Source organism: Alligator mississippiensis, chromosome 5 (genome assembly GCF_030867095.1).
Source record: "Alligator mississippiensis isolate rAllMis1 chromosome 5, rAllMis1, whole genome shotgun sequence".
Taxonomy (NCBI): Eukaryota; Metazoa; Chordata; order Crocodylia; family Alligatoridae; genus Alligator; species Alligator mississippiensis.
This window is the reverse complement of record NC_081828.1, coordinates 12,523,417-12,548,102: the sequence shown is the minus strand read 5'-3', so window position 1 is coordinate 12,548,102 and position 24,686 is coordinate 12,523,417. Positions and strand designations below refer to the sequence as shown.

General features: G+C 42.0%; 1 protein-coding gene across 28 annotated transcripts in view; it reads left to right on the top strand.

Annotated features, from left to right (window-relative positions):
* DAB1 (DAB adaptor protein 1) overlaps nucleotides 1-24,686 on the top strand; it is an 830,004-nt gene that overhangs the window by 602,370 nt on the left and 202,948 nt on the right. For 23 of the 28 annotated variants that reach the window (XM_059727867.1, XM_019479247.2, XM_019479246.2 and 20 more), the window contains one exon: nucleotides 16,676-16,875. In XM_059727867.1, the coding sequence (XP_059583850.1) occupies nucleotides 16,809-16,875 (67 nt within the window). In that variant the 5' untranslated portion in view covers nucleotides 16,676-16,808. Of the gene's footprint in view, nucleotides 1-233; nucleotides 342-6,657; nucleotides 6,941-9,649; nucleotides 9,777-16,675; nucleotides 16,876-24,686 lie in introns of those variants that run through there. The other 5 variants (XM_019479250.2, XM_059727870.1, XM_019479244.2 and 2 more) reach the window with 5 other exon arrangements.

Here is a 24,686-nt window from a genome sequence, read left to right as displayed (position 1 = left end):
CATGAAGCTTTGAATTCCTAAATCCTCTAAACCAATTAGAAAGCATTGGTTCTCGTTTTCAGAGCATTTATGTAACTATAAAGCATAGACATTGCTTTTACGTTTGCCCTGGAGATTTTCCTGCTTACATACTTCTCACTTTTCTGCAGCACAGTGATTACACCATTGCACTTCAGTAATCATTTAACAGCTCTAATTACAGAATACACTGATCCTGGCTGTGTACTTTGTCCTTTGTCCTTTCTTTGTCTGTACTTTTTTGCCATCATGGTGTCGAGAAGTTCTCCAATGAATATATCTTCTTTAGTCTTGCAAAAATAAATTCCAGAGACACAGCTTTGGTAACGTACAAATTCACGTTCTTGTTTTACTTTTGAGTTACGGCACTGGATGAGAGAGAGAGGGAGAGGTTTGATCTCACTTACATCAGTCTTTTACTGGCATATTTTCACTGACACTAATGCAGTTACACCAACATAAAATTGGAGTAACTCTAACGGCATTAAAATCAATGGAATTACACCGATATAAGACAAATGTTACTCCATTGATTTTATGATGGTATGACTTTATTGATTGTAGTGGAGTTAAGCCAGTTTAATGCTTTTGTAAGTGAGATCACAGTCAGCTGCTACATCTGTGTAATGTATGTACGGCTTGTGTGGTTTTGTTTGAATGTTTCGTGCTTTTTGGGAAACAAAAATGTAAATATTTTTTGAGTTCTCCCAGATATATTAAGGAATTCAATATAATAAATTAATAATTGATAATTAGCAATAATATATTATTAATAATTTATTAATATTATAATAAATAATAATTCATGTCAGTAATATAACTGACATGAAAATGCATTCAGATCATTCAGTTCCATCATGAATGTAGTAAACTTCTGCCCAAATCTGTGGGATTCCCTAGGTTCTTTGGCAACATATCTTTTCATGCCCTCTCCACTTGAATAGGGAGGATGTTGAGTTTTTTCTTTTTCTTTTCAGTGTGTGTGTGTGTGTGTGTGTGTGTGGTTCCTCACTTTTCATTGTTCATAATAGCATTTTAGAAATTTGGAAGCAATGTTGCAAGCTGTGGCTGCTCCATGTTAAGTCTTGGTGATGGAACAATAGATTTGAAAAGGAATATATGCTGTATCTATCTATACTCCATCCTCACTCATGGCTGGAGGGAAAAGTCTGTGCCAAAGGTTTACCGTATGGATTTGGAGCAGCATTCTTAGCTCCAGGGACCGACTCAAGGCCAGGAGGAGTGGGAAACAGATGCGACCTATACACCTGTGAATTTCTTCCTTTCCCTGCCCCTTTCCCCTCCCCAGGCTTGCTTTTACCTTTGGTCTTGCTCATTCAAAACCCACAACCATGGGAAAGCTGCTTCCTCATGAGTGCTGTGCACTTTCATAATTCACAGAATCGAGTCAGTCATGCTTGTAATAGCATTTATCCTCATACAGATTTCCAGCCTAATATGTACCGTGGCCAGGGGCTCCGTGCTGATTCCACTGTCCTCCAGCCTTGCCCGGCCCTCCGGCTTCATGATATTTTGTGTGTTGAACAAAGCTGTGCTCCTCACGCTAGTGAACTGCTGCGTTGGAAGTAAAAGACTCTGGATTAGCAAACAATAAGATTGAAAGAAGGATTGGATATTTATGTGAATGACAACGATAGCCACGATCATTTTAATAAATTATAGTAAACTATTGGGAGGAAATATTAAACATCGTAGTTAAGGTGTTTATCAGATTTCCAACTGCTAGAAACAGGGATGAGAAGGAATGAAGAGGACAGATCATCCCATATCTGTCACTCATAGTTTTTTACACTGAAGCTTTTGGTACTGGTCTAGATCTTTCCCCGTATAGGCCTAATCCTAGAATTATCCATGTTTTAAATAGATATTATATTAGGACTTATTTTGTAAATTCACCTAGAAAAAAAGGGAACACATAGTATGAACTGGGGAAAACACAATACGTTTTAAGTCCACCATTGAGTTAAATGCTTAAATCTCAAGTTTGTAGAAAATCAGAATGTCTTTACTGCAGGAAATTCTAAAATTTCAAATTTTGGTTCTGTCCTGAATTGGGATAAAAAGTAAAAAAATCTCACTTTTTTTTTTTTTTTGTAAAATGGAATATTATGAGAGTATTTTCATTCAATCTTTTCAAGTGGTTAGTTTCAATAGGAGTAAGGTTAAAGTTTTCTACTTTATTATTTGAGAATATTATAATGGACTATGTTACATTATATGTTATTATATAATAAAATATATTTCCTATCAGAAATTGCGATAAAATTTAATGCTTTCTTATGAAAAGTTTCAGTTTAGTCAAGCGGGCATGTTCTATAGGGGGAAAAAATTGACCAAGTGTTTAAATGTGATATTTCCACTGAATTGCTGGTGAGGAAATGTGTAATACTGCATTTCAGAGAGTGGATATTCTAGGAAGGTATTTCTAGAACTATTTTGCTGTCATTGGGATTCTAATAAATATCTCACTTTTGAGGTGCTTTGTAAGTCAGAGCTGGCCAGAGTTTGGTCAGATATTCTGTTGGTGCTAAATTAGCAGATCTTCATAGTTTTAATGGTGCTATAGCTGTTTCCAGAAGCTGAGGGTACGGGTTGCATGCCTACAACTCTGATTTGGTGTTAGTTTTAATTTACATTGTAAATTACATTGATTTCTTAAACCGTGTCACTGGACCTTATTTTATGCATCTTCTTTTAGCTGTTTTTATAAATAAATAATTCCGCAGCTTCCCAGAGGATTCCAGAGGTGACCTTGAAATGAATTCGTATTCATGAACTCATAGAAACTAATATATAGCAGGTTTAGTTAAAATATATAGAATCCTAAACTAGGCAGGGGGGAAGGGGCTAGAGACATGTAACAGCCCAACCCAGTACTCCATCTTCTGCAGATTAGCCATTTAGTGTATCTTAGTCTTTGCTTCACATTTAGCAATTAGAGCATTTTCCCATGAAGATGCACAGAAACCTCCTTTCTTTGTCTCCTTTTGTCTTTTCCATTCATTTCTTCCTCCCTGTCTGAGTTTCAGACTCCAACCTGTCCATATTTTCTTATGTTCTGGCACTCCTATAAAGAAATGATTGAAGTTAATGGAAAGATTTCACTGGAATTTGGATTAGGCCTTACATTTCTATTTTGGTTTGTACAGTGCATCTTCTCTGCTCTGATATATACCTACCCAAGCAAGCCCTTTGCAAAACTGGAGGACCATCTGGAGACATGGACTGAGAGGTTCAAAGTAATGTCTTCTGATCAACAGCTGCCAAGGGATTTGACAGACCTGGAACAGAGATCTGTTGCAGGTGTTCACATGAGAGTGCAAAGGGGACAAGAAGAGGAATGAGGATGTGGCCTTTGGCTCTAATGCTCCCTAAGCTTTCCTGTGTTTCCTTGAAAGTACTGTAACTTATAGCATCCACTTTGTACCCATCTAGCTGCATTTGTCTCCCAGCTTTTATTATGCTGTGTGTCCTTTTCTCCTTACCCTTCTCCAATCATATTTGGTTTTCATGCGAGACTACTACAGTTGATTGTATAGATGTCACCATACAAGAAACCATGCTTGGCACTGTGGAGGGAAGGAAACTGATTTAACACCTAGAGAGAAGCAAAATGAGGACCTGAGGGTAGTAGCATGAAAATGTGTTCAAAGCAGGGTGAGGTCTGAGAGTTTCATCCATAAAGAAGCTGAGAGGAAATTGCCATACCCAAAGTTGAGTTTGGGGAGAACTAAAAGATTGAGTCTGGGGAGAACTGAAAGACCTGTGGGATGTCTACCTTAGTTATAAAACCTGTACAAAGGCTGCTTTTGCCTTTACTTAAACAGATGTAAAAAAAAAAGTTTCCATAGAAACTTCTTACTTTTGAAACTGAGAATCACTGAAGGAAATTAATAGATGCATAGATTTTTAAAGCCAGAGCAGATTATTGTGATTATTGTGTCTAACACACTGCATGATAGAGGCCAGAGAAATTCAATTATTGTCTCCCACATTAACCTCAATAACTTGTGGTTGCAAGGAAAAATACTTTTGATAAAACATGTTGTTTTTTTTCCTTGCATGAATACAGCCAAAGCAAGGATGAGGCATTTAATAAATTTTATGGTAAAAAAAACTAGCAACTTTTAAAACTCTGGTCTATATTTAAAATGTTACTTCATAAAGGCTGTTGTAAGAACAATACAAGATACAAGGTTAGTACTTCTCCTGGAATTAAAAGCTAATTGATTCCAAAATACACTGGGATTGTATTCCTGCTGCCTGCATTTAATAAGGGAATAGTAATTGTCAGTATCTCGTTAAAATGAATCCTCTTCAGGAAAAGCTGAAACATGCATATAATGTTATAATAACTGAGATTGTAGTGAGGCACTAACAGGAGACTGTTAACGTGTATAAGTGCAAGACAATGGGATTTTTATAAAAAAATGCTAAAAAAATTGTGTTCTCTTAGAGAGAAAAACATGGTAGAGCTATTCAGAGGAAATAGTAGCTCATTGACGAAATGCATGCTACAGTACGTCCCACAGTTACAAGACTCTAGTATTTATTAACAGTGACCTAGATTGGAGGAGACAATAAAAGCTGTTGCTGTGAAGAACAGATTGACTGGCAAGCTCATCTGGACAATAAAGTATTGAAATATGGGCTGTATATGGAAGTTTACTAACACTGCTTACACAAAGACCTACAGTTTGGGAAGGGAAGTGTTATAGGCACAAACGGATTTCGAACTATCACTTGGAACTTATGGATATTTACATGTAGCTTTTACATTGACCTCTATTGCTTTACATGAACATCTATCAAATAAGGAGGACATAGCCTGATTATATTTTTTAGTAAATCAAAATGTGAATCTGTCCAAAAATAGATGTGCGTGTTTAGTTAAAATATTGCTGACTGGGGTGGCCACTGGGAATATAGATCTTTTTGTCCACGAGTGTCCTGAGTGGGATGTCAGTCGGATATTGTTACTAGGGTTTATTTCGCTGCAATTGATCCTGAAATTGTAAATAACAAGGAGATGGGAAATTCTTACGGCTTTGTTTTCTAATGCACGTTCTCAAGGAATTCAGCATTTCTAGCTGCTAACCAGGTAATTTTCCTTAAAGTTTGTTCTGGGTGATGCGGTCATAGGTTTTTTTTTTTCTTTTGTTAAGTAATTTGTACTGATGCTTCTTGCAGAACATATATTCAGTTAACCCTTACACAGAATATAAACCTGAATGCCAGGTTGCTCCATCAGTCCTTGAATGACTGAAGAGGGTCATTTAAGTAACTGCTGTAAAGACTGATGTTCCCCTATGGTGATATATTACTGAATAATCATCAGTTGGGCTGTGTGCAGTGGGAGGATTTACATCTAGGGGAGACATCTGCTATTTACAGAACTATTCTTTCTCTCTTGACCTTTGGGGATTTTAAGCATAAATTCATGCCATCTCCATCATTAACATATGATGGTTTATTCACAGGACAGTGAACACTGGTCAGCGGGATGACCAAGTAACACCACTGCAAGAGGCATTATGCTGCTACAGGGCCTGGGGGAGATGGGGAGGCTGCAGGATAGTACATGGTCTCAGTTTTACTGGCCTCAGATTTCTTAAGATCTAAAGAGATCTCCATGTTGTTGATGTCAAGTACTTGAAATCTTAGGAGGCAGGTGTCTTGAATTTGATAATATGTGAAAACTTTGCCTGGGATTCACTGAAACAAAAATTACAAAGCCAGTTTATTCCAATGCCACTTTATTGTAATCCTGAAACTACTCCTTATAATTTTGTGTTTCCTTAACTTGGATTTATAGATTTGTTCATTGAAAGGCCAAGAGGGCCTTTGTGATCATGAATTCTGAACTCCTGTATATATCACAAATCTCTTAGAAAAAAACATCCATCCAGTATTGGTTTAAAATTCAGCAAAGATAGAGGAGCCTCGTGAAATAATCCCAGTGCTTAATTATGCTCACTGTTAAAGATTTGCACCATATTTCTACTCTTCATTTGTCTAGCCTCAACTTCAAGCAGTTGGATCTTGTTACACCTTTGTCTGTTATACAGAATTGCCCGTTCTGAACATTTTGTTCCCTGTGTAGGTGCTTGTAGACCAGGGGTGGGCAAAATGGCCAAAACAGCTGGTGCCAGACTCATTTCCCAGCAGCCCCTGCCTGCATGGCTCGGGCTGGTCTCCATGGTGACCCCAGCTGCAGCTGCACTGTGAAAGCTCTAGGCTGGGGTTGCCATGGAGACCAGCCCCGGCCGTGCTGGCAAGGCACGTGGCAGAGCAGGGCAGGGGGCTGCTTTGGAGCCGCTGGGATCTTGCGATGGGGGCAGCTTGCTCCGGAGCCAGGGGATAGCCCTGATCTGTTGCCTGCATGCTCTGGGCAGGAGCGCACAGATAGGGGATTACGGCTCTGCCCCTGCTCCATACCAGGCTGCTATCACTGCAAGGGGCTGGGGCAGAGCCACAATCTCCTTTCTGCGCCCCTGTGCCTGGAACGTGCAGGCTACAGATCACGGCTATCCCCTGGCTCTGGAGCAAGCTGCCCGCATTGCAAGATCCCAGCAGCTCCAAAGCAGTCCCCTGCCCTGCTCTGTCATGCACCTGGCCAGCACAGCTGGGGCTCGTCTCCATGGCAACCGGATATGGCCCGTGGACTGGACTTTTCCATCTCTGTTGTAGACTGTAGTCAAATGAACTGTTAACCTTCTCTGGGAAGTGCTAAACAGATTGAGCTCTGTGAATCCTTGAGTACAACACATTTTCCAAACCTATAATCATTTTATAGTTCTTCTCTGAGTGCCCTCCAACTTATCAGTTTCCTTTCCAAATTGTAGGAACCAGAACTGGATGGATTAATCCAAGAGTTGTTTCAGTGGAGCCTAACACAGAGGTAACTTCTCCCTCCAGCCTCAAGAGACTTTCCCTGACTAAATCTCCTAGGATAGTATTATTTTTATAGACACACTAATAGCATATGGGGTTCATGAGATGGATAATCAGTACCTGAATTTTCAGATTCACTCATCCCAGGATAGTGCCCCATCCTGTAAAACTGCCTTACATTCTTTGTTTTTAACTATATAACTTCACGTTTTGGCTGTTTAAACTACATATTGTTTGCTTGTGCCCAGCTAGCAGACAACCAGTTTGTAGACCAGTTGGTCATCAGAGATCTGTCCATTCATTGTTTTCCATGTTCCCAATATTTGTATCACCTGCAACATTTATCGGTGATAATTTTGTTTTCCTCTATGTCGGGCATGTTCATCCTCTGCCCCGAAGGCAAATGTGGCCCTTGGACCATGGCATCTAGCCTTCAGGGCTTTGCAAGGGTTGGGAAATTTGGCATTGGGGGACTGATAGCAATTAATATGGCCACCTTCCCCCACTGCGAAATTCCCAAACCCCAAGCCCTACACGGTAGGTCGAGGCTGGGCCATGCTTCCTCCCACCCCTGCCCCCCACCATGGATCTGGGCTGGGCTGGGCCATGCTTTCTCTCTCTCTGCAGCTGGTTCCAGGCCAGGCCACACCCCTTTTCCCCCCATGGCTGGATGAGGGCCAGGCCATACTACCTCCCCACTGCAGGGTTGGGTCGGGACTGTGTCAAGCCCCTTTCCCTCTCCATGGGGCTGGATTGTGGCCAGTCTGCTCCTTCCCCCTCCCCCCCCATTTTGCATAGGCAGATGGGGTCCCACCATGACTGCTCTGGGTTCCAGATCAGGACTACCAGCTGTATCCGGCCTGTGGATGTACTGGCCCCTGCCCATCTGGCCCATGGGCCAAAAAGCTTGAGCACCACTTCTCTAAGTCCCTGATAAAAAATATAAATGAAATAAGGCAAACTGATCCTTGTGGATCCTTACTGGACAGCTGCTTCATGAGTCTCCATTTAAAATTAAATGTTTGAGACTGTCAAAGTCAGGTTTTTACCAGGCTGTAGAAAAAAGATGCATAAAAAACATTTTGTTTTTAATTTCTGAGGATTAGACATACTGATTTGTGTTTTGCAGTTGGTGTATTTTCATTAAGAGTAGGTGAAAAATAAGTATACTCAGTGTGCTCTAAGGCATCTCCCAGCTTCTTGGTAAATCAAAACAAATAGGCCGAGCATGGGATTATTATTATTATTTCTATTATGGTAGTGCCTCAAGGCTTTATGTGAGATCAGTGTCCCACTTGGCTCAGCAGTGCAAAAACAAAAAACTGAATGTGTCATTGAATCTTACTGTGGTATGAATGGCGATGAATTACAGGTGCCTCCATTTGCCTTTTGGGATTTGCCCTTTATGTGTGTGGGAGTGGGGAAATGTGTAATCCATGGGCATGATTCTTCACTGCCTTGCATTTTGTGTTGTCTTCAGTTTGTGCAAAGTGGCTATAAAATGATGCTAACCCATAATAAATGCCAGATTACAATCACTTGACAGGAGTTAATGAACATGTATGATTCAAAGAAGACTGTTTTATATATACATTGTTTCTTAATCCAGTTAAATTTAGGATTGATAAAAAAAACTAGATTAACCACAACAAAGACTGACATCTGCTAGTCCAGAGAACGGGCGTAGGACAGACAGAGGTATCTGAGTTCATCAGATAACTCTAACAGTAAGGGCTTTTAAAGGTAAATCCACCGCAAAATAGAGATGTAGATAAGCTCTAAGGGTGGCTAGGAGTAGAAAGTACTTGAGCCTTCAGAAAAAAAAACTATACCCAAATCCAAGACAATTTTGAATTCAAGATGAGCTCCAATAATTAGATCCTATACATACAGAATTATTAAATTATAGAATCTAATTACTGTTGGGGGGGGGGTCATCTTAAATTCATCCCTTCCACTGCTGTGGTGGAGAAAGCAGTGGTGGACAGGCGAGCAGCCAGAACCCTGCCTTCTGTGTCTGTGCCCCCGCTGCATATTTCCCCTGCCACTTGCCCTCCATGTCTTCTGCCCCCACCCCAGTAGCTTGCAACCCCCACCTCTCTCTTGGGCTACCACATGCTCTACATCAGCGTTTCCCAGCCAGTGTGCTGTTGGACATGTCGAGGTGTGCTATGGAAACTTTGGTGGGCCCTGGCTCCCGGCAGGGCATGGCTACAGCCAGTGCTGCCACAGCCGTCACCACACTGCAGTCAGCCCGACAGCAATACCTCCACCCCGTTCCACGTTCGGCCACACCCCCTACCTTCTCTGCGTCCAGACACTCACCGCCACCCCACCCCCTCCCGGCCCCCAACCTGCATTCAGCCAGTGTGCCATGGGATGAAAAAACTTGGGAAATCCTGCTTTATACACTGCCAGTTACTTTGTGTGTCAGTTCTGGTGTCAGCCCCAGGTTGGTGTCGGGGTCAGAGCTAGAACTGCAGCTGCAGGAGCTCCCGTGCTACTGCACAGTCTTTCCCACACTCCCTCTGCTGCTCTGGGCTAGAGCTGTTTCTGCCACTGCTGCCTGGCTGGACTAGGGGTGGCTCATGTGGCAGGAGAGGAAGCACATTGTAGGTGGGACAAGGGGGAGGTGCTGTACCCTTCTTTACACACCATGATGGTCCCCCTGTCATGTGGCCCATCCTGTTCTGCAGTGGTAACAGCAGCTCTCGCCTGCAGCTGGAGCCTGAGCCAGACTGTGAGCTGAAGCAGCCTCCAGCCCTGGGCCTGTACTTGAATCCAAGATGAGGATGGTTCCCTCTCTATGTTGAATGAGGAAAAACACAATGTCTTAGATTCAGGTAAATATACTTAATCCTCGGTAAAACTTCCAACAAGAATTCCTCGTTAAATATCTATCATTAAACTTCTGTCAAAAACACTATGGTTTCAGTAATGGAAAACATCTATGAAGTTGAATAAATGCAGCCGACGCTGAGCATGAGTATAAAGCATGTGACCCATATTGGGCAGTCATGCTGATTGGAACCTACCACAAGGATAGGTTAGTGTGGTCCATCTGAATAAAATATTTGTTAGTGCCCACTGAGCGCAGTCTCCTCAGTGATGACTCATATTCAAGTCATGGTGCGCCCACGTACTGCATACATTTTGACCTCTTCACTCCCAGAGCGGAGCTGTGCCTTTCTTTCCCATTCCCAATGATTCCTGTTCCTTTACCAGCCTTAAATGTCTGGAAAACATTGCCAAATGAGGCTGCAAACAATTCACCCACGATCCTTCTGTCAGCCCCTCTTTCATATATGATTAGTGTGGCCCTGCTCTCCATGAGGTAGAACTGGACCTGGTTGCCCTGTGTCTTACCTGCATATCATTTGTTGGAGGATTAGGAGACTTGTGACAAGAGCCCCCAGTTCCAGTCATGAGTAGGAGCTAATCAGCTTATGGATTTTGTGGGAAGGTATCAGGAGTACACAGACACACTGAGCAGCAGGGATCTGGGTTTTCCGTTTCCCATGGGAAAAACCCTTTAACTAAGAAAAATGTGAATTTTTCATTTTAAATGAGAAACAAATGGATTTTCTACTTTTGAAAAGAGATCTCTGCAGAATTCCAGACTGCAATGGACTGGGGGGAGTGGGAGGAGGACAGTCAAGCAGGGGGCACCATGTGCACATGCGTACTCAAACATGCACCCTGGAGAGCAGCTCCTTGCAGATAAGTCTGGAGGAGTGGGGAGGAGATCGAGCCCCGGTAGGAAAGGAGGGAGTGGGCTGGGGCTGAGGATGCTGCCCAGCTGGAATAGTGCTTGGGGCCTGGGGCTGGAATGTGTGGCTGTAGGGCCCCAGCAGGGAGCAGAATGGAGCCATAGGAGGCTTGTCCAGAAGATGATGGGGTGTGTGTGTCTGATTTCCCAATCCTGCAACCATTCCTGGGGGGAGGGTACATGCCCCCCAGTTCTGTGAATGGGACAGGGGTGAGTGTAGGCTGTCTACTGTAGGCTCAGGCTTCCTGCCCTGCTGCCTTCTCCCTGGTGCCTCTGCAACCCAGAAAGTGGGACCTGACACAGCAGGGCAGAGTGGGGTTGGGCAGGGAAGCTCCTTGACACTGTATGCTCCACACTGCCCTGGCAAAGCACCCCCTGCCCTCCCAGCAGCAGCAGGGGTGGTGACACAGAGTTGTGCCCCTCTCAGCTTCCAGGTGGGCTGGGGCACCTCACTATGGTGGTGCGGAGCTCCCAGCAGCAGCAGTGAACTTCCCTGCCCAGCTGGGTCCTGTCTGCTGGGCTGCAGAAGCCACAGGAGAAGGGCAAGGTGGGGAGCCTGAGCCCACAGTGGGGAGCCTGTACCCGCTACCCCCCCAATGGGCCCTTCTCTGGCCACGCTCATGGGAGAGAGGGAGCTTGACTCCGTGCTCTGTTCTGTCACAGCAGCCGCCACCTCCCATGGGTAGAGCAGGTTCCTTGGGTGAATTTGATATCTTTTATTAGACCAACCCAAATGGTTGGAGAATAGTTATCAAGCAAGCTTTCGGGTTCAAAAACCCTTCGTCAGGCTAAGGAAGCTTCAGCAGTTGGTGTGTGCTCTTCTTGGATGGAATGAAAAGTAAAGAAGCCAGAGGCTTCTTTACACCTCTACCTCCCATGAGTGGCAGCTGGGGCTTGGGTGCTACTATGGGAGGCAGGAGGCTGCAGACCCGGGTCCCTGGCCCCATAGCCCACAAGCTACGAAGCCAGAGGCCTCTTCCGGGAGGGCTGGGGGTGTTGGGGGCATTGTGGGTGGGGAGTGAGGGGTACTGGCAGGGCTGGGGGCTTTGGGTGGGGAGTGAGGGGCACTGGCAGGGCTGGGAGCCCATAGATTAGGAGTGAGGGGCCTGAACCTGCATCCTGGTGAGTGAAGGGGGCAGGGGGAGCTCTGATTTTCAATGATAAAAAACCCAAATTCAAATACCAAAAATGTATAGGTACTTGGAATTGATTTTATTTCAGTGACTGAGGCACTGGTAGTCTTCCAAATTGCTTTAAAATTGTAAATATATCTATAAAACCTTGTGTTCAATTGATACCTTTATGTATAGTGGCATTTCATTTTAATCGCAAATTTGGGGGGTTTTTAGCACAGAATTTGTAATTTTTTTTTAAATCATAGAATTTGTGATTTGTTTTAAAATTGGAGAATTTGCAATTTTTAAATGGAGAAAACCAGGTTCCCTGCTGAGCAGTACTGAGCTGTTGGGTCACCATGGCTTGAAATGCTGTTGACTGCTGAGCACCAGCTCAGTGAACTATATGGGAAATCATGAGCCTTTTGGCTTTGGACTGTCATGCATAGTTTGTACCATATATAAGTAGGTACAAAAATACTGCCTAAAACAGTGACGTACCATGGGTCTCCGGCGCCCAGGGGCCATTTGCGCCCCCAGCCACCCTTCTTGAAGCAACACTTGTCACATCGCATGTGGAAAACACTGAAGGGCCTGGCTGGTGCCCCCCACAGACTGGCGCCTGAGGGCCATGCCCCCCAACCCCACCGTCAGTCTGCCACTGGCATAAAAGCATGTTTATGGAGTACCTGCAATAAAACTTTTTTGCAGTTTCAAAAAAAAGGTAAAATTCATCGATTCTGGCTGACCTAAGTCTATGGGTACTCCATGTAAATTAGTATAGGTATGTTAATTTCAAGGTCAAATTTTCCCTTTTTTTCAAATTTCCCCCTTAATTTCATCTGCTAAGGGAGAAGGGAAAGGAGCTGAATTAGTGGAAGCTGATGGCAAGGGGGGTACCTGAGCCCCTTTGTTTTCCTTTTTATTCTGCATTTCTAGGAAAGGAATGAGAAACTTCTATTGTTTTAAATTAATGCAGTACTTTGAATGTATTTAGTATGTATTTGAATGTATTTACGCTCAGTACTTTGAATGTATGCCACATATGTATTTATCTGTTGAATGTTATATAATTTCATATGGATTTGACATACTCATTACATTAAAAAAAGCCTGATATACTTCAGGAGTGTTAAATCACTTCAAATTGTATATGGCAGCGTAACATTACTGAAATATTTAAAAATACTGAAAGAGTCTAGATTTAAAAATGTAAGCAATTTCATGCCTTTCCTGTGAAAAGTGATTTTCTTCAGGTTTTGGAGGGATTTAATCTCCCAAATTAGGGGAAGGGAGTTTATTAAATAATTTTGGATTCTTTAGCACAGCATACTCAGAGCTCTGTAGGTTAGATCAGTGGTTTTCAACCTTTATGGATCAGTGTACCGCCGGCGCCTGGACGCGGACTGGCTGGATGGGCATGGGGACAGATGTGTAGCAGGGCGGAAGGCAGGGGACGGAGGGCAGAGGGGGGAGGAGGGTGGCATATGTTTGAACGTGGAGCAGCAACAGTTGCTGCATGCAAACTTCCCCCACCCCCCACATCTAGCCGGGTGGGTAGCACCTGTGTAGCATTGCAGGATGGTGCATGGCAATGCTCTATCCCCTCCCACCGGCACGTACCCCTTAGGACCTTCTCAAGTACCTCCGGGAGTATGTATACCCCCAGTTGACAACCACTGGGTTAGACGATTCTTTCTGCTCTGTGCATCACTGACAAAGAAATGTCTTTCAGGAGCTAGAGGGAGGAGCAAGTGGGTACATGGACTACTTTCACTGGCCAAGTAATGACAGCTAGCCCTCCTGTATAGTGACAACATGAGAAAGAAGACAACTAGTAAGCAGAGTAGTGTAATATAACAGTTCCTTTGTGAGTCTGTCTAGACCGCACAGCGTTAATAAGCAGGGCATATAAACCTCGGCAAAGCCCCTCATTAACACTGCTCTGCTGCTTGCAGTATGTCAGCTAGCTATCAAGGAACTAGCTCTGGTATCTCTATGCAAGACTGTGTTGTGAAGTATAGATGTGCTTTCTGAAGCATGCGCTGGCCATAATTTAGCCAAGAAATAGGTGATATTATTGCTGTCTGGCTGCAGTTTTATATCTCAGCCAAAAATTGTTTGTACCAAGGATCTGCAGCAGCATGATGACTATCCCGCTAGGCATACCTGGTTAGGATTGCAGTGAGGAGTTACTCAGTGGAGAAAGCCTGGCGTAAGAAGCAATCAGATCCTCCGCTGGAGATCTGTGAAGTGAAGAGCCATTATTCCATGTGGTTCTTTGCACTCTGCATGCTTCGCTAGCTAAGATGTTGGTCCCTTCTTTGCTCATCTCTGGCCTCTGCCACAGACTTCCTGTGCACCCTTGGGTAAGTTACATCCCTCTGTCTCACTCTCTGTCTCTCTTTCCTCCTGCACCTCCTCCCCCTTAGTTTTTTATATTTAACATAGCAAAATAGCACTTCCTTTGCTGCCTGTTGTGTCTTGAGATCTTCAGGGCAGGAAACATGATTCTTGTCATAATTGAATTCCAATCCTGGATAGGGTCTATAGGCATGATTGAATACAAATTATGAGTGGCATGAAAACTAATTTAGTTAAACTGATATTTTATCCTTGGAATAGGTGTCTATATGCTGTAGTACTTGTAAAGTTTCAGACATATCTACCTTTTTTAAAAGCTAACACAGTTCTGTTACCTGTAGACAAGGCATTTGTTTTTATTTGATATCTTTGTGTTTAATCATTCTGATACTAAAAACTTGTGATGGGCAAAAGCTGCAAAGTGTGCTTCTGAGTATCAAGGCAAACTTTCCCAAAGTTTGGGGACACTCTAAGGCAGGATTTTGACTGGGCCTCATCATTAAAAATTAATGTAACCAGTGAATTATCAATTCCATCTGAAAACCAGATTATAGGAGCTTTATTCCAGTTGAGTTGCATGTTACTGTATATGTTGCCCCATTAAAGAAAATTGGATCACTGATGCAGCAAAATAGTACTTGCCCTCAGTAAGGATGGTATAATATTTTTTTCACCGCCTTTTGGATAAATTGAAGTTTGTTTAAAAATATTACTTAGGCATATAACGTCTTAAATGTATTCTGAACCATACTTTGTTAGAAATACAATTGTTGTACAGGTGTACTTAGTACTATATTTTGATCACCTCTGCAACTTGTTTGAATTCCATCAACTTGAGGTCTGTCAGCCAAGGCGGGGAAGGAGAGTGGAGGCCTCCCCCCATAGGCTCAGCCCCGGCCCCTCCAGACCCAAGCAAGCACAGCTGCTGGGGGTGGGGGGGGGGGGGGAGTCCTGCATGGTGAGGGGCCTCCTCTCCTAGCCCCAGCACTGTGCAACTTGGCTGATGGAGGGTAGGTAGGAGCCAGGACTGAGCAGGCAGTGGTGGGGAGAGGGGGAGAGTGGAGGTCACCACTCCAAGCCAGACCCAAGCAAGCCCACCGGGGTTGGGGCACAGTGGACAGTCTCTGCTCCCCCCCCCCCCCCCACTGCTGCCTGGTTTATCTGACAGCTGTGCCTGGTTCTCAGCCCCGGCCCCTGCCTGCCCCTGTCAGCCAAGCTAGTTGGGGGGAGCGGAGGCCCTGGCCGCAGCACAGCTGGGGGGCATCCCCCCAATGCTACTGACAGCCAGCTGCTGGCAGGGGGGCAAGGCTGGGAGACAGCCCATGATGGAAGATGTGCAGAAATGCCCCCTGCCTGCTGGCCTCAGCCAGTTCAGGGGGGTGTGTGTGTGCATGTGTGTGTGTCCCATTGTAGAGTGAACATGTGCTCTGTTTGCTCCTGATCCAATATACACAGCTTAGAGAAATCCACATAGGTTTAATTGATTTTGCCTTGGGCTTTTCCAATATCTGCACCTAGCCTTACTTAATGAGGTAGCGTCGTTAGTGCATCTGTTACCCTGGGAGGTGTTACAAACTGTTCTAACAGGGTCAGAGCCATCCTGTCTTCCTTTACTGCTAGGTGACAGCAGGTCCTTTTGTACAATGGAAGTCCAGCGGGAAGAAGCTTGAGAGTGGCAGAGCTACTGAGATAAGCAAATGGGAATGACTAGAGCAAGAAGCAGGGATCTAAGCTCATCAGTACACCAGCTGGCCAGGCACACATGGTGAATTAGGGGCTGTGGAAAATGGGCTGACTCTTTCCTCGGAGCAATAGGAAACAGACCAGAAATGCTTAACCTGAGTCATGACTCGTTGTGGTTTATTCCTTGAGCAATACGCGCCAGTCCTAGCTGGGGACGCAACGTAAGGTCACCGCACGTTCCTTCACTTGCATTCTCTCTTCCCATGCAGGTAGTGCTGTCCCATTGAAATCTCCCATGGAAACTCCTGGGCTTAGCTAGCAAGTGTTTGCAAAGTATCACGAATGGAAAATTGGTTTGAGTGATAAGAATTATAATATTATTTAAAAAGATACACTGGTAGCACCTCATGATAGAGGCTTCTCATTTACACGGAACTAACAGTGAAGTAAGATGCCGTTCAATACGAGTGCATCAGCATCTGGTCCGTTAGTTCTGATTTTCTGTATATGATCAGGACAGTACAGATGGCACTCAGCAATTAAAGCTCACAGTTTCAAATCTGTTTATAATCTCAGTTAAATAATACAAAGTTTATTTTCCAAAGATGAAATTTAAATCGACACCAAAATGATTAGTTTTCACGTATTTGACTTTTTTGTATACTCTCCTGACGACATTTTCCTTCTAGCGATAAAGAAAGCTATTTAGGTTTCTTTGGTGATGAAACAGAATACCATCCCCCCCCCCACCCCCTTTTTTTAACTCAAAAAATTACTATTATTTTTTGTTTGTTTGTTTGTTTCTTGGCAGCGCTCGAAAGGATTGAATGAGATGAACCATCTGGGTTATAGTATCTAAAGGGCTAAGTTATTCTTTTGGAGAGACTTTCTAAATGAGCCTGACCGAGATACTGGATCTGTGTGAAGAGGACTAAGGATATAGGATGTCAACTGAGACAGAACTTCAAGTGGCTGTTAAAACCAGCACAAAGAAAGACTCAAAAAAGAAAGGTAACTTGCTTTGCTTTAATTTTTACATACTTCATTCTTTGATTTATCATAAGATAAACTATTAGCTACCTCTGATGCTTGATCTCTAACGCTCGCTTCAAAACTCAGCTGGAGTTCTGAATGCTTGGAGAACATGGGGTCTGGTTCTTCGAACATTTAAATATATGAGACCCACCAAAAGGTTAGAGTGTGGTATCACTCTGTTTCTACTGTATATGCAAGCCATATTGATTTGGCTATGCAAAAAAGATCATATGCATATTTTCCTTAGAAAAATTGGCGTAAGTGCTTTTAGCCACATTTTTCTTCATTCTTCTGGATATTTTTCTGTTGCCAAAACGTATGCTTCATTTAAATTTCATCATGAGATGAACAAAAAGCTAAGCGCACTTATTAATGTCTTGGAGACCTAAACAGCATAGCTCTTCATAAGATGCAACAGGATTATTTGAAAACCTGTGATTAGAGTGAAGTTATTTGTTAGCTGTATTGCTGAGTAGGTATGGGACATGTTGCTCCCAGCATTGTTCACTGTATAATAAAAGAAATGTAACTGTAGGGAGGGAGAAAACAATGGAATGAGAGAGATAATATGCATAGGAAGAATTCTAAATTCTATTATATCATTTATTATATAATTAAATATTATATAATAAGTTGTGTATAATTTATTATACAGAATTTGTGTATAATTTATTATATAATGAAATTAATTTATAATTTAATATTCAAGGCCAGATTGTGGAGCTATCCCTCACAGTAGTGAATAAATGACAGATGTGAGTAGTTGTGTTGAAAGTGGCACTACTTATGTGAGTGCCTGTCATCAGGTACTCACTCAGAATAAAGAGCTCTTCAATGAAAGATGAACTTGGTTGAGTGATAACTGGTGTGGTACCTTATGCAGCTTGTTCCGTTCCGCAGGGAAGAAGATTTAGCACGAGTTTCACTTTCTTTCTGCTCAGACTCTGATTCGAAATTCTTAAAAAGAAAAAACCAGCAAAAGAAAAAAAATGGCAGTATTCCTCATTTTTATCAGGGCAGCAGAGTTTATACTTTATCTCGTGCTTTTCTTAAATGCATGTTTTATTTTCTGTAAGCTTCCCTGTTGCAGGGCATTGGAAATATATATTTCATATGGTGTTATGTATTCCTCAGACACAGAGATTCACCTTTTTGATGATACGTCTATACTTTTTCCTTATGTTGGGCCCTCTTCTTATGGCTGACTAGCTCCATTAAGTGGTTTTTATAGGAGGAGTTCATAAAACGGACCTGCTGTCAAAAACTGAGCCAGTGATTCAGGCTTTTTATACTAATTGCAATTCATTTTCTGCCAAGGCTCAGTTTAGGCTCCTGAAAAGTCTTTGTAAGCATTACGCACCATTAACTATATTTATAAAGCCAAAAGAAAGGTTAGAAACTTTTATGACAATTTTTGGGCGGTTTCTTCTAAACTCATGAACAAAAACAATTAACACAAACAACCTGTTATTTGAAAAAAAATATATATATATATTCAGACTTTGAAGTAACGGAGAAGGTATCAGACTAAAGAGGTCAGTCTCTGACCAAGGCAAATTGGCAGAGCTGATCAAATTATTCATTACAAATAATATTCCTCCAAATTTTACAAATAAAACAGATTTTCTGTTTGCATTTAATTCATAACTACTAATCCCTGTGCTGTTTGTTAAAATTCACCAAACAGAGTGGACAAGCAAATTAAACATATCTGTTGTTTCCAAACTGTGACTTCTTTTTTGTGTGATTAGTAATGTAAATCACTTGGAATTGAATTTTAGATGAGAAGCAATATGTTTTACAATTCATTTAACTTTCAAGATTTACAAACATTTTCACAAATTCATGATGACTGAATAGTCCTGGACCCTGAATAAGCCAATCCCTATAAATGAATATGAACAGATTTTATCCCTCTTACTGTTCTATGCTCTAGCAAGAGTCAAAACTTTTTCACTGTCACAGAGAAGGGCCTGAATAAATGGAGTGAAAAGTGTACAATACCAGAACACCCCAGAATTAATCATTTTCTTAATTGAATGTGTAAGTCTGACTGCTTCAGATAATATCCAACCAGCTGCAAGGGCTACAGTAAAATGAATTTTTTGGACAGCCCATGCATAAAATTCAGGTACTGTATTGGCTATTCAAAATTTTGGTGGTGAAAGTAAGAAGAAACTTGATTTGTTCATTTCTTTTTCATTGGCTGGTGTCACACTGTGTATAACTCAACAAATAAGTCCAAAGTCAGCACAATGTGACATAATGGACATCTGGAAAAATGTGTATTTTTCTAGGTTCATTAACTACTATCAGTGTGTGGGGAGGGGAGGCGGGGAGTAGCAAGTGCACAACCTGAAGTTACATTTGTAATCATTGGAACTAGGTACAAATGTTTAAAAAGTCTGAGGTGGAATCGATCAAACTTGCAGTTTTCTGTAAGCAGCATAGGCTAGGTCAGGAGCAAACAGAACACATGCTTGCCTTTTAGTAGGGGGGGGCATAAAGGCTGCCTGCATTGGCTGAGGCTAGCAGGTTGGGGGCAGACTTGCACACCTCCCAGCATGCCTCGTGGGCTTCCTGGGCTGCCAGAGGTTGCTGAGCACAGCCCAGTGTGCAGGCCACCCCTGATTGGCTGCTGAGCACAGGTGAGCACACCTACTCCCACTCCTGGCATCTGTCAACTGCAGGCAGGCAGCGGAGGCACCTGTGCCCATTTCCTGTAGCTGGGTCTGCTCTCTGATGCTGTGCCTGCTCACAGGGGCATGGGAGTCCCTGGGTGGGCTCCCGCACCCCCACCCAAGAATCCCCAGGCCCCCCACGAGTCGATGCACACTCAGGGAGCTTGACCAAGCTGCAAGACATGGTGTAGCACCCCACCCCCCACCATCGTCAGCCATGGTGCGACTCCATCCTGTGAGAGCCCAGGGGTGGGGCAGGTTGGGCTCTCAGCTGGAGCAGCTGAGCCCAGGCCAAGGCCGGCACGCTTCCTAGTGAGGTGGTACAGTGGGAGGGGGCTGCAAAGGCCCCTGGGATGCCACAGACAGCGACCTAATATGATTCGACAGGGGATCTGGTACAGAAGTTCAGTGCACTGGACTAACCTAATTCCAATAAGTTTGAGTGCACATCGATCTAGGACTATCTCAGACCAGGTTCCACCATTTTTAGATCAGATTATGTGCCCCAAGCTTCTGTACAGTTGCGAGTTTGGTTTGATTTCCAATCACTCCAGATTATGTGTAATGACTGTACCTAGCCCTGAGTTTGGTTATCCAATTCAAATGAGTATTCCCATGAAATAAGTGTTTGCTTTACATGGCTCTAATTGCTAACACGTCTCCGGTGAGTTGGTGTTTATTTGTGCTACAACAAAGACCATGCAAGCACTTCTATTCCAAAGCAGATAGCACTCTTTCACAGTATAATTTGAAACGTTGATGTATAAATGAGAAGCCATGATAGTGCACTAACAAACTATTCAGTGTCAAGACAACCTTCCAATAAATTAATTGTACATTTAAAATCCACAAGTGAAAGGGAATAAACATGAGTTTGGAATTCAGGTGTGCAGCAGGATTTTCTTCTTTGTACTACCACAGGTTTTCTATCAGGTCATGGCCAAAACCATTGAACTAAACCATGACTCGGTTTAATAATCTGCATAAGAAACTAATGTTTCTTGGCCTCAAAGAGTATGATGCAGCTTAATTGATTAACATTAGTTTAAAAAAAAATGAAAGTGTCTGATGCAAGGTGGTATTTGAAATGTAAGGTGAATTAGAAGAAGGAAAGAAAACACAGTTACTCAGTTTACATTGATAATCCATTTGTGTAATTGCATCGCTGTTTTACCCGAATGAAATATAATGGCATGTAACTTCAAAAACAAAACAGGAATTCAAATAGCAGTTTTGCCTATATAAATATCATCTACATTTCTGAGAAGTCCAAAAAAGCAGTAAGTGGGCTCTCACGTTTTTGTGGGAGGCAAGGTCTGTTCAAACTATTCATACTATATATAATAAGTAAGTATGTATATATTAATGCATATTATAAGTAAGTGTGTGTGTGTATATGTATGTACACACACATACATATATATATATATTGATATTTGAATTTTTGTTTTGTATATATAATATGAATAGTTTGAGCAGACCTTGCCTACCACAAATATGTAAGAGCCCACTTACTTCTTTTTGGACTTCTCAGAAATGCTGATGTTATATAATACTTCCTGTTGACATCCAACAGGGAAAATATTTAAATGAAAGTAAGTGTGGATTAAACTACAAAATTTATTGTGCAGATAGTTAAAATGCTGTGATTGCTGTAAGGAAAAAAAAGGAAATGGGTTAGTTTTTTACTTGACTTGCATACGGAAAAAAAATCCTGTGTAGAGCTGGTATTACCAACAGTCCCGATACATCAGTGTAAGAATTTTTTAAATATCGTTGTCATCTATAGAATTAGCTGAAATTTTTCAATAGGAAAAAAATGCCATTGAAACTTGAGTTTCATCAAAAATGAACATTTTCATGGGAAATTGTCATTATCAATGACATATCTATAAGGGGCAGACAAAAATGGAAGTATAATTTATTCTTACGGGTTAGCAAAATAGTTTCGCATGAGCTTTCTCACTTGAAAAAAATCTTGCTGAGCACATTATAGGATGCAACACCTGCCCATTCCGTCCATGTACATTAAGTCATATAAAGTAACTACTAATGATAGTACTGTACTTAAGATTTTAAATAACTAGGACCTTTTTAATTGAGGAACTGTCAGTTGCTGTGGCCAGAAATGACTTTTGATGATTTTCCTGGACAAAATGTGAAGCATCAATTTTGGGCCCATACTTGTAGAAAAGTGTATTAGAGATACCCTGGAGAGCTAGTTTGAAGCCCTTTTTGCTACTTCCACTTCAGAATTCGTTATTGACTGTGGTTTGAACCATAACTTTGAATTTGGTGGTTGTTATGGTTAGTAGTAGTAGCAGCAGCACCAGGCACATTTTAATAGTGTCAGGGGCTCCAACCACTTACGTCCATAAATACAGAAAGATAAGTCCTTACCTAAAGAGTTAATAATACAAATAGACTAGACAGTCAAAGGATGAAGGAGAAAGAAAGAGGAAAAGTCATAAGCTCAAAGTGGTGACCCCTGGCAAAAACAGAAGTAGTGACTTAATTGCATTTCTTTCAGCCCGGGGTGATCTCCATAAGACCATGCTGCCAACACTGTCATTTGCTGTCAAAAGCAACAAAAAACCTTACTTATTTAAATGGATAGTTTGGCTGGGAACATAAACCAGGCTGAATACTTGATTTAATCCAGTTGCTCACGGAGGTATTTGTGGGAAAGTGGTGGCCTTTTTTATTATCATTTTTGTTCTGTTCTTCACAGCTATGAACACCTTGGGGGCTGTACAGCAAGAAGTCTTCAGATTACTTAATGACTGTAAAGTGGTCCTGAGAATTGTTCAGATCTGCTAACCCCCCTGGGTCTCCTTCCTCTGTTTCTCCCACATGCTTTTATATAACTCTTCTACTTGCATTTAGGTAAAAAACAGAGGATGTTTTGCTGCTCTAGGTTGGCTCTTAGGGTTTGTTTATCAAATTCTAAAACGATAAAGGTAAAACTTCTATTCTGTGACTAGCCAGCCAAGAGGAAAAGGAAAAATGCAGTGTTCGGCATACATCGTCTGGTCTTCTCCATGTGTGCAGTCCATGACAGTGGCAGTGGGTTAAAGGAAAGCTCATGGAAGGCCATGGAAACACTCCCATCACTTTTGTGGGCTGTTGATCAAAGGAAATATATTTAAACTCTTACAGAAAAAAAGATAAATAAATTAAGCTTCTGAAGCAATAATTTTTTTTTTTTGATTGGCTATTATGAAATAGGAGAGAGTGACTTGTAAAGCTTAGATAGGGCTTTTGTAGCTCAGCTGGAGAGAGATACAAGCAAGTATCTTATGCCATGGACAGGCATTACAGTTCTAGTGAGACATATGTCCCTGTAGCACTGCAGAAAGAGAGTGTACAAGTGTTCAAGTAATTTCTGGTGAGAAAAACCTGGTAATTCTGCCATGAAATATTAGTTGTTTCATAAAGCAACTTTGCTGGAAAGAGAAGTTTTCTAGTGCCATTTCTAACTCCTGCACATTTTCCATTTGTGTAATAAGACCCCCAGTATCCTACAGCCCCCTACTCTCTTCTCCCTACCCTCTTCTGAGGAAGGGAGGAGAGTGGCTCCCTAATAGCCTGTCCAGCAGTGCGTTGTCAGGGTGCCCAGCACTGCTACCTTCTACCTGGTCTTTAGCTCTTTTCCCATTATCTCTACAGTTGATTTGGAAAATAATTTCTATTCAACGCTGAGAAATTATTGTTAACCTCAGGACAAGAAATTCAATGTAATATTCTTTGAGATGGATTCCCATGCTACGTTTATATTGGAAATGTGTGTTCAGAAGCAGATGTGGGCAGACAAGGTTCCTTGGGTGAATTTGATATCTTTTATTACATGTGGAAGTTCTTCTCTTGCAGGAAGGCACATAATGAACCCTTGGCTATAAAAACAGAATATAGATGGTGTCAGGTCAGATTTTAGTATGTTGATGTAGCAAACAATGTACCGCAATGTATTCATAATATTAGATCACTAAAAATGTACAGTACCTTTTTCATCTTCTGTTGAATCAACATTGCTAGTATTTATCCACGAAATACTATAAACCCCTAGGACTTGATGAGGTTGTACAGATTCCCAGCCACCAGCATGGGTCAGAGATTTGAATGGACTTCCTTTAGAAAGAGGCTATGCAAACTGTGAAGAGCAAAGCACTTCTCAGTCAGACTGGGCTGTGATTCTCCGCTGCATAAACTGTCATGATACTAAGCAACTAGGAATCCTCTTTTTCAATTTGAGCTCAGTGATCTTCCTCCCTTGACCTCCCTCCATCACATGAGCTGACAGTGCACCATATGCTATTAGAAAAGATTATATTTCTGCCATCCCTTGCCTCCAGCCCTAATCTCAATGCCATTCTTGGCTGATACCTTCTAGCTGCATTGTTGATGATCCTTGTGTTATAACTACCTAGAGAGAACATGCTGGAATTTAAAAAAGCATCCTGAAGAGACTTTACATGGCTGATTAAAAGCAAATTCCCTGAAATTCCCAGTTAGGGGATTTTGAAAGCACTATCCAAGGGACTTCTTACATATGGTGCTGGTTATTTTCCTACTAATTGGGGACCCTTCAATGAGAGTGTGGGATATTATTAATGATTGATATTGTGCTGTTTAGAAGCCAGCTGTTCTTCTCATTGCAGGTTTTGATTGACTTATCTGACTAAGAAGTGGATAAGTCTCAAGTGCTACTAGCCTTGAGTTAGAGATTAAGAAGGTTTTATGAACCATACTTGCTAAAAGTGCAAAGCACTGGTGGCCTTGTAATACAAGGAGAAATGTCATTGTATAAATATTTATGGATTATGAATCAAATATGAAATATTTACTTCATCCCCTTGACAGTACAGATGATTTAATAACACTAGATTGCACGGGTGAAGCATCCATGTTGATAAGTGACATGGAAAACTCTTTGTGGAAATTAACTTTTTCCAGGAAATGTAAATGAAAGGCTTAATTAAGAGAGGAGGCAAATCACCAAATTTTGATACAGGTTCTGATTTTGGAGCTAGATATCCAAGGCTTTGGATAGTGTAGGAGTTTTGTCTGGGCTTAAATTTTATTTGTTATTTAAGACTTGAAACAATT